This window comes from Blastomyces gilchristii (assembly GCF_000003855.2).
Source record: "Blastomyces gilchristii SLH14081 genomic scaffold supercont1.1, whole genome shotgun sequence".
NCBI classification, from domain to species: Eukaryota; Fungi; Ascomycota; class Eurotiomycetes; order Onygenales; family Ajellomycetaceae; genus Blastomyces; species Blastomyces gilchristii.
In genome coordinates, this window is record NW_003101682.1 from 7619686 (window position 1) to 7631159 (window position 11474).

General features: G+C 30.1%; 1 protein-coding gene across 1 annotated transcript in view; it reads left to right on the top strand.

The window, feature by feature from the left end:
- Positions 1-11032: 11032 nt before the first annotated feature.
- The window catches only part of BDBG_16203 (uncharacterized protein), a gene marked incomplete at its 5' end in the record, with an annotated part of 904 nt that continues 462 nt past the window's right edge, over positions 11033-11474 (top strand). Inside the window, one exon of the mRNA XM_031724201.1 lies at positions 11033-11437. Coding sequence (XP_031576055.1) covers positions 11033-11437 — 405 coding nt within the window. The remainder of the gene's footprint in view (positions 11438-11474) is intronic.

The window sequence follows — 11474 nt, forward strand, 5'->3', positions numbered from 1 at the left end:
AAATGAAGCCGCCTGGGTGCTCAAATAGCCGCTGTAAACTCATCAATTGCAGTGACAATCAGCTTTATCAGGTCATCATGGCTAGGTTGATCTTGCACTCGCATACAGTCATTCTTTTATGCATAGTTTTCTTATTCCATGTCTATGATGCTCTGAGATCATACCGGAGGGGAAATTTGACATAATGGCAGACAGCGGATGGAGAGAAGTTGGTATAGATGGAACCACAGTTTTAAGAAACATGATCATAGTTATATTCTGCTTCTAGGCGTGAGAGGGGAAATACTTTTGAGCTTGCAGTCATCTTGTGCACTTCATTTAAGCACACGTCTACTCTTTTTCTTCTCCTCTCAAGCTGTATAAATACCATGCGCTTTGCTTGCAGAAGAGCAAAGCATTCTTGTGAACATCTCTCAGTTTGAATGTATATCTCTATATACCTGCATTCTTCTGATCGTTTACTCTCTCTTGATAGTTAATATGAAATGGCCACAGCTGACATTTGAAGATAATCAATCAAATCTGCTTCAGAGCTCAGCTGAACTCACTTTCTCACTGAATTCTACAGCAAATGCTGAAGTCTGAATGTCATATCAGAGTTGAAAATAATTACTGTCACATCAGAGCATTGTATAGAGAAGATATCAGTGAAGACAATATCTCTTTCATAAAATTATTGAATACACTGATGGGAATGAGGCACTGAGGCACAGGTTTATATTTTAATTGATATTCACAGTCAATACTTTATCTTAAACACTGATTCAAGTGATACATGATCATCTTCAGAGAAACACATTGTATAAGCTTTAATTTTAGTCTGAAAGCTTCATTTACAACTGACAATGATTAGAAGAAGTACTATTCTCATACAGTTTACAAGACCTATAAAGATTATCAAGCATCATCTAAAAAGAGATGTGAATAGACAGAGACTCTCTTCAAAAAGAGTGTAAAGTACAGTGATAAATATAGTGCTGATGTCTATGTTATTATCTATGTGAATAAGTGATACCTCACTTTATACATAAATGAAAATTCATCATTATCAGTGAAGTAAGCTGTACAACTTTTAAATGCGGTTTAAGTGCTTTTACTAATCTACAGCAGATGTATTACTACTCTCTTTCAATTTACAAGATATCTGAGCCTCAGTGACTGAATAGTTAATGCGGTTACTCAGTAGTGCCTTGGTGTAAGAAATCAAGACATGTGAGTTTGAAACCTGCAGAGAATACATTAAATCTGAAGCTCAAGCACCTCAGATTTCTAATAAATACAGAGATGTACAAATCACTTCAATAAATTGCTCTATATTCCTGAGCTGAGAAGTTATTATTGTATGTATTTAATTGTCACTTCTTTGTATTTTCCTATGTTCTTGTTATCTTGATGTGATCTTAACATCTGTATTTCCTTCTGTATAATCAACACTTGACCTGTATTTAACATCATATAAGAACTTATTATAAGCTCTGCTTGTATATGAGTATAATAGAATAATAATAATAATAATAATAATACAAGATATCTGATAATTACTGATAATAGAGTAGATAACAGCCTGCAACTTTACAGTTCAGAAAGAAAAGATGCTTCTTCTTGAAGACTTTATAACAGATATCTCTATATCTAGTTTTAGAACAAATTTACTTACATTTCCACTTCTTATAAAATAGTCTTATTATTAGAAAGAGAGAAGCACCTGCTAATAACTTAAAAGAAGCTACTGTTAGAAAGATGTAACTTTATTATTATTATTATTCTTTCATTATACTCATATGCAAGCAGAGCTTATGATGAGTTCTTGCATAATGTTAAATACAGGCCAAGTGTTGATTATACAGAAGGAAATACAGGTGTTGATATCATATCAAGATAACAAGAATATAGAAAACACAAAGAAGTAATAATTAGATACATGTAATAATAACTTCTCAGCTCAGAAATATAGAGTGATTTATTGAAGTAATTTATACATCTCTGTATTTATTAGAAATCTGAGATGCTTGAGTTTCAGATTTACTGTATCTTCTGCAGGTTTTGAACTCACATGCCTTGATTTCTCATGTCAAGGTGCTACTGAGTGGCCGCATTAACTATTCAGTCACTGGGGCAGAAAGATGTAACTGTCAGAAAGAAGTTTAGTAAGAAATTAAATATATAAAAGATTATAAATAAAGAAAATTTCAATAATCTAGAAAATATAGTTTGAAAGTGTCAGAAATAAAGTTATCTGAATACATAGAATATAACCTTTCATCACTCTTCTATATTATAGAAATAATTTTCATCTCTACTTTACTGAGCTGATCTCTGAGCTCTTAATCTTACAAGTTCAAGTTATCTGAATACTTATGATGAAAGTGTAGTGTTGAATAATTTGCAAAACTGAGTACTCTTTATAAAAAGAAAAAGAAAAATAAAGTAATAAAAGTAAATTAAGAGAAGAGCTAGCCTTCTATAACTTAGTTATTTTAAGAGAAGCTGTAAACTAATTATCAGAATCATAAATTTCATATTTAATCTCAATTAATCTGATCTTATACATTTCTTGATATGAATTCTGCTGAGACTAGTTATTAAAAAAACATGCAAAGTGTAAGAGGCCTACACTGAATAGATCGGTATAATATATAGGTCTTATATAATAAAGAGAAAAATATTAGAGAAGGAAAGAAAGAGAAAGTGTGAGAATCAGTAATTAAAGTGAATATTTATACATGTATGTGATGATGTACACAGTGGAACTTCGGGGTGAAGAAATAGAGGTTTTTGTATGTGATGAAGCTTCGGGGTGAAAGAATAGAAATTCTGTAGGTTTTCAGCTAAGAATCAGTGACTGAGAATCAGAGTGATAGAAATCTGTGAAGTGTAACAGAATAGTCTATATGATTGATCAGATGCAGTCTGTCACATTAGTCTCTTGCCTCTTTCTTAGTTATATATAGCTCTCATCAGTTAAGGGCTGTGATCTCAGATAATGTGAAACTTAGAGTTCAGGTCAGATGATCATAGCTGATCTATTTCATAAGATATTATCAGCTGTGACTATGAGATCTCTTATCAAGAATATCATCAATCTCTTATTCAAGTTTATTATCTTCTTCTATGATTTCTGGCAGCTGTCAGTCAGAAGTCAGTTAAGAAGAGAACAGATCAGTGATAGTATAGCAGAGTAAGCTTGTATAAAAGATATTATAGATCTCTGATAATATGTCAAGATAATAGTTATAACTGTCTAGAACTTCTATTACTTTATACTTTATATAATGATAATTCAGTGTGTAAGATGAGCATGTGATCTGTATATTCTTAAGATTCAATTATAGTAGATCTTCTATCTTATATTATTCAGTAGAGTCTCAGTGAATATTAATTCAATCTTCTTAATTCTGTTTAATACTTATTATGAAGACTTCTGCTTAATCACAGATATCTCAGAGTTTCATTACTATATTATCAGTGATCTGAATTAAACTGCAAAGATTCAGTGCAAAATTTATAATCTCTAGAAGATTCAGTACTTTCATATAATATTTATATATGAGAAAGAATGAGCTTATATCTGTTAAAACAGTATCTCAGTCATTAATAGTGACTTCAGTATATAAAAGAAGATTATATTAATCATCTTATAAGTAATTACAGAACTTATAAAGATAATTCTTTACAGTCTGAATTATTCATTCTGATATATCATCAGTCTCAGAGTAATAGATAGTTAATAAATGATATATAATCTTGAGAACTTGACAGATTCTTGTTCAGAGAGCATTCATGAATTGACAGCTTTAATCTGATACTATAGATCTCAGCAATTCATGCATCTGATAGAATAAGCTTCTTAGAAAAGCTTTGATAACTTATTCAGTATTCATCTTATTACAAGGTTTTAATATTATATTCTTACTTAATCAGTTCACAATAATCAGAAAATTTCTATAATTCTTACTCTCAGAGAGATCAATGGTGAAGTCAATTATTATATCTCATCAGATTCTATCAGAGATATTGAGTGATTTCAGTAGATCTTTTCTACAGTTCTTTCATGAGATGATGAAGAAATAATAATTATAGTTTCAGATGAAACATCTGATACTGTTTAATATCTCAGATCAGTAGAACTCTTAAGAGATTATTTAATACAGTTTCTCATGACCTAGATAGTCAGTTATATAAGAGTCATGCATCTCCTGCATTATTCAGATGTGTAAGAATTCAGAGTGAAGAACTCAGTGTTATTCATAGAATTATAGAGTGTTATTATCATTGATTGAATATTCTGAGATATCAGTTCTTATATATAGTTCTGAGAGAAATCAGAATACTTCTTATTATACTGTTTTGATAAGTGTTTAAAGAAGTTCATCAGTTTGAGCTGCTGTATGTCATAGTTTATCTAATATAGATTTAAAAGAAGTTGAGATATCAGTGACAGTTCTAATCAGAGAAGCATGTATAGTATCATAAGCTGTTTTATCTTGATTAACTAGTATCTTCAGATTCAAGAGCCAGTGCTCTTGATTCATTCAGTGAGTATCTATTATATTAAATAGTATATCTTACTCTCATTGTGAGAGGGCATCTGTCATCAAGTTCTGACTGCTAGAACAGTAGTGTATTGTAAAATGAAAGCAGCTTAAGAACTCAGATTATCATATCTATCATTCAGTGAGTCTACAGATAGTTATGAAGTACTTGAGATTCTTATAATCTATAATTATCTCAAATTTGAAAATGCTTCAAAGTTCAGAGTCTTATTCTTCTAAACAGTGTATAATTATAAGAAGTTTCTTATCATATATCTCATAGTTGCATTCAGCAGAACTCAGTTTTCTAGATATGAAAGTACATGATTATAAGATATCTTTATTATTATATTACAATATAGCTTCTTCTGTAATATAGTCAGAGAAATCAGCTTCAATAACTATCTTACAATCAGAATTGAATATTATCAGTAGAGAGATATTAATGAATATCTTCTTTATCTGTGTAAATGCAGCTTCAGTGTTTACTAATCATTGAAATACTGAGTCTTTCTTTGTGAGTTCTGTAAGTGATCTTATAGTATCTGAGAAGTTTTATATAAATCACTGATAAAAGTTAGTAAATTCAATGAAGCTTCATACATTCTTCACAGTACATAGAGTCTCTCACTTGAGAATAGCAGAGATCTTCTCAGAATCTATTTGAATTTTCTTGTCAGCTTCTATGATAAAGTCTAGATATTTTATACTCTTGACTTTAAAATTATACTTGTTAATATCTATTAATAGTTCTGTCTCTCATAATCATTGTAATATCTTCTGCACATATTCTTGATATTCTTTTCTAAATCTGTCAGTAAAGATGAGAATGTTATCTAGATATATAGATACAAACTTATCAAGAAAATCTCAGAGTGCTCAGTTAATATACTTCTGAAATATACTAAGAGTATTAATCAGTTCAAAGAGAATGACTACTCATTCAAAGAGATTATAACATGTTCAGAATACTATAAGTCATTCATCTTCTTTAATGATATAAATCTTATGAAATGTGATGATAATATCTAGCTTTATAAACTATTGAGCTTGTCTGATACATGCTAGAGTTTCATTGATAAGAGATAAGAGATAATAATCTTTCTTTATCAATCTGTTCAGATCTCAATAGTTCACACAGAATCAGAGTTCTTCATCTGACTTCTTTGCAAAGAGAATAGAAGCTGCAGTGAAAGAGTTATTAATATATATAAATTCTTTATTCAACAGATCATTGAGTGTCTTTCAAAGAAGAAGAAGTTCATATTAAGACATATTATAAAGAAGGTCTCATAGTGACTCAGAGTTCTTATCATTCTTCTTTTCTTACTTGATACTGTGATTCACTCCTGAGCCTTGTAAAGAAGGTATATTCATAATATTGTCTTGTTAAAAGACATCTAGGTATTCATGATATTATTGAGAGAGTTTTATGTGAGAATCTATTATTATAGTACAGGATAACTTTTCTAGAGCTTTCTTGATATTAGTCAGACTGGTGAAATAGATTGATATACAATTCTGCTATCAGTGACTTTGTCAGTGACTCTGTCAGTGATTTTGATAATGACTTCTTTTTCAGAGCATTTTATAAGTGTTGACAGAGATCTGTGTAAGATTCATAGTCTTACAAATATCATCTTCATGGATTCTATCATTGTTAGAGAATATTAAGCTTCTGTTTTAAGCATTTAACAAGATGTCTTATTCAGATAGTCAGGTAAGTTCTAGTATGAGATTATAGTCAAGATTCTCAACTTCATATATATAGACATCTTCATATTAATGTTCTTCAATATCTATATTTAGTTTCATCATGTAATGAGTGTGAATGTCTTTTAAGTCATTAAATTCTGTGAGAAGTTGAGATCTTGATAAGAAAATACACTGGAGGTTATAATGTCTTATGATTGAAGATTTAATCATTGCATAATAGCATAGATTGCTGTCTATCATGGCTTTTATATTATACATGTTATCTATCACAGTAGATACAAGAATTGTATTTATTATCATTTTCTCTTCAAATTATCATCATCTGACCTCTTCAAGCTTCTGCTTGTGAATTTGAATAGAAGCTAATCTTTTCCCTGTTTTATCAGAGCATTTTCATAGTTATCTTTCAAATTCTTCTCTAATGTAATGTGGTTGATGTGAACAGGCACTGATTCATTCTTTGAACAAGAAGGCATGTAGACTAATTGACAGTTAAAAGCAATATACTCTGATCAGTTACAGTTAATGCATACTTCTTGTTGATGTTGATTAATGACTTCTTCAGAAGTGATCTCAGAGACTCAGAAGCCTGTTCAGATGATGAAGACTCTTGCTTATATGTAGACATTCAAGTCTACTCAATTCATGACATCTGCATTATTGTTATTCTTCAGTGTGAGTGTATGAGTGACTGAGATGTAACATCTTCTGCCACTCTGTATACTCTTGAGCTTGATAAGATGATCATTCAATGTCTGAAGCTGTATGTAGAAGCCTTCATAAGTTGAGTCTTCATTTATACTTATAAGAGTCTGTAAAAGTTTAAAAGTTAATATCTTCTTGAGTATACTAATCTTCATTCAATTCTCTCAAGATTGATCACCTGCTTCTAAGATTTTAATATCAAAGTCAGGGATGAATGTTGTAAGAGAAGTATTTCTCTGTCAGATGCTCTGTAATCAATCTAACACTTTCTGTTGTATGACAGTGTCTTGAAACAGAATATTAAGATGTTTGATAATGTTGTCAGATATTCTCAATACTGATTTGCATGCTTTCATTCATGAATGAAACTTCTGTTTCACATAATTCTTCAATTGTTAATTGATATATCAACCTTGATTGATTAGTGAATTGATAACATCTTCATTCAAACTCAGTTTCACAAGTATTTCCATTCTTTATGATGAGTAGAGAGTGAGATCAGAAGTATTGAAATATACAGAGATATCTAAGCATTCTTTCAGTGCTTTTGTAGATGCTGAAGTTGCATGAATTAATTATTAAATTTCTTTATATTGAAGCTGTTGAGTGATATGCATGTCAGCTATCTGTTGTTATTATAGTTCTAACATTGCTTAGAGTCACTGTGATATCATGTCTATACTCGCGCTCAAGAGTTCTCTCATATTATTATTAGACATGATTATATCATTTGTTGAATATATAATATCTGTGAAATCTGAAGAAGTGTAATTATATGAATATCTCATATATCTGAGTATCGGAACTCTCAGATCTTTCACTGATATTCTCTTGTAAAATCTTATTACAGAGTCAGAGTAACTGATGAGCGAGCTTGGATCTAAGAACTTAATATCTGATTAACTGTTTCTCTTTCTTATGTGTTATTATGTGTTCAGATATCTCTTGATGAATAATCATTTCTAATGAGAAGATAATATGTGAATAATCATTTCTAATAAGAAGATGATGAATGTTTTTCTAGTATAAGAAGTCTACACTGAATAGATCAGTATAATATATAGATCTTATATAATAAAGAGAAAAATGTTAGAGAAGAAAAGAAAGAGAAAGTGTGAAAATCAGTGATTGAAGTGAATATTTATATGTGTATGTGATGATGTATGCAGTGGAACTTCAGGGCGGAAGAATAGGAGTTTTTATACGCGGTGAAGCTTCAGAGTGAAAGAATAGAATTTCTGTAGATTTTCAGCTGAGAATCAGTAACTGAGAATTGAAGCAGTAGAAATCTGTGAAGTGTAATGAAATAGTCTATATGATTGATCGGGCGCAGCTCTTCACACAAGGTGACTATATATAAAATCTCAAAATGAAATCATGACTTGAAAAAAATGAGAAAGTGATTTCATTTGATTTCATTTAGTCTCATTCTTGATATAAAGTTACTATTTTTAGACATTTTATGGTTTTTTTTAAACTATTTTTAATTTTTTAAAAAGTAATGCTTTTTGATAACACTCAAATGAGATTTAAAGTCATTTAAAGCAATAAAAATAACTTAAATTAAGAAGTAAAAATCATAATCTTATTTAAAAAATATAATAAGAGTAGACAGTAAGTCTCACTGAGACAGTATAAGACTACTATCTAATGTTAAAACTGTGTAATAAAATTAGTTGAATTAATAATAAAACTATTAAAAATTCTGATTCTGATCTCAGAGACTCAGACACAGTTATATATAGACTGACTGCTGAGATTATGAATTTCATGTTTAATTTCATTTAATCTGATTTCATACATTTCTTAGTATGAATCCCACTGAGACTAGTCATTAAAAAACATGTAAAGTGACTATATATAAGATCTTAAAATAAAATCATGACTTAAAAAAAAATGAGAAAGTGATCTCATTTAATTTCATTTAGTCTTATTCTTGACATAAAGTTACTATTTTTAGACATTTTAAGGTTTTTTTTAGACTATTTTTAATTTTTTAAAAAGTAATGCTTTTTGATAATACTTAAATGAGATTTAAAGTCATTTAAAGTAATAAAAATAATTTAAATTAAGAAGTGAAAATCATGATCTCATTTGAAAAATGTGACAAGAGTAGACAGTAAGTCTCACTGAGACAGTATGAAACTACTGCCTCAGTGGCTGAATGGTTAATGTGGTCACCTGGTAGCACCTTGGCATGGGAAATCAAGGCATGTGAGTTTGAAACCCGCAGAGAATACATTAAATCCGGAACTTAAGTATCTCAGGTTTTTAATAAATATAGAGATGTATAAATCACTTCAATGAATCACTCTATGTTTCTGAAATGAAAAGTTATTATTATATGTATTTAATTATCACTTCTTTATATTTTCTATGTTCTTGTTATCTTGACATGATCTTAATACCTGTATTTCCTCCTGTATAATCAACACTTAGCCTGTATTTAACATCATGCAAGAACTCATTATAAGCTCCGCTTGTATATGAGTATAATAAAAGAACAATAATAATAATAATAATAATAGTATGAAACTACTATCTAATGTTAAAACTGTGTAATGAGATCAGGTTGAATTGATAATGAAACTATTAAAAAATCTAGTTCTGGTCTCAGACACGGTCACATGATCAGTCTAGTTACATAGTCAGTTTAAAAAGCTGACTATTCTTATTTAGAATTAATACAAGCTGAGCTACAGAGCTTCTATAAGCTTATCTAATATATTATTCTTCTGTTTCAGCCTACTTATCACGTAGTAACTTAAGTGACTTACTAGTTAACTAATTAATCATAAACTTCATACAAATCATTTTCTTATGTATACAGAAAACTTGACCTTGCTAAGTGCACTACTTACTCTTATTACATAATCATGACTCTGACCTTGTATAATACAGTAATAATCAGTTGATAATTAACTTTCAATCTTTTAATTTACTTATTCATTCAGCTTATCAATCAATCAAAGCATATATAATTAATTAAATAAACAGATAAATTCATATAGAATATAAAAAGATATTTTACAGAATTTTAAAATGTATTAAGATAAAAATATTTAGTAATTAATTTTAAATTAATTTTAAATTGATTTTGAATTTATTCTGAATTGATTGTTAATTGATTATAGTAATAAAAATAGATTTAATCTATATATTTAAGTAATTAATAATTGATTGAAAATCAGTTAATAATTAATTCAGTGTAAATTATATAAATAGTTACTTCATTATTAAATTCAAGAATAATTTCAGTATTTAATTAATTTTAAATTGATTTTGAATTGATTATAAATTAATTATTAATTAATTATAGTAATAAAAATAAATTCAATCTATATATTTAAGTAATTAACAATTGATTGAAAATCAGTTAATAATTAATTCAGTGTAAATTATATAAATACTTACTTCATTATTAAATTCAAGAATAATTTCAGTATTAAATTAATTATTAATAAAATTAGTAAAGTCTTCTTCATATATAAAAGTTATAATGAGAGAAGAATTGTTTTATAATCAATTAAGAATTGATTATAGAATTGATTTTGAATTGATTGTAGAATTAATGATAAATAATTGAGTGGTTTCAAATTACAAGAAAAGATGTATTGAGCGAGGTCAGGTAGTGGCACGGGCCACATTTGCGAGGTCAGCTTACATAACGAGGTCAAGTGGCGCACTTAGCGAGGTCAAGTTTTCTGCTTCCTGCATTTTCTTCATGTCTTTGATCCCTTCCAACACTAGTGTACTGGGCCAGTTGTGTTTAATCGACCCTCAGAGCTTTAAATGATGGCATTACAAGGTTTGCTCAATCAAATCCCTATCACCTAATGAGACAATGCTAACCCCATCTTTGTTCTTGAATGGCTATTAGATTTGAAATCCATCATTCTTCACACTCGATTTAGAATAGCCCGGTCAATCTTTGGATCCCTAGGTCCAACTGTTGTTAAGGTCGGCCGGAAGCATGTTATTAAAGGGCCGTGCCAGCTCCCAGAACTTGAAGCGCTTCTCTACATCTCAGAACACACCACAATTCCCGTTCCTCGAGTGCGGTGTTCATACAATGGACCATGGATCACATTCAAGGTACCGACCTTGAAACTCTGTGGATGCGCGGCCTGAAACCCAAGGAAAAAGAAACCATTCTCAATGATATTGCAACTATCTTGACTCAACTTCGAACACTTCATCCCCCCAAAGAAGGCGTGGTTGCGTCCGCGCAGGGTGGTGCCATTCTTGATTACCGTATTGGGAGTCAACTAGTCGGCCCATTTCAGTCTCATTCCAGCTTCCACTCTTTTTTACGGGGTGGCGTTCCACTGGAAAACACAGCTCAGGTTTTTGGGGAAGATATTGCATCTTGTCATAGCAACAATTATCAGACGTTCTTCTCGCATTCAGATTTGGCCCCGCGGAATATTATCATTCGCAATGGCAGAATTGTGGGAGTTGTTGACTGGGCACTTGCAGGCCTGGTACCCAGAATATTGGGATCTAACAAAGGCATATTAC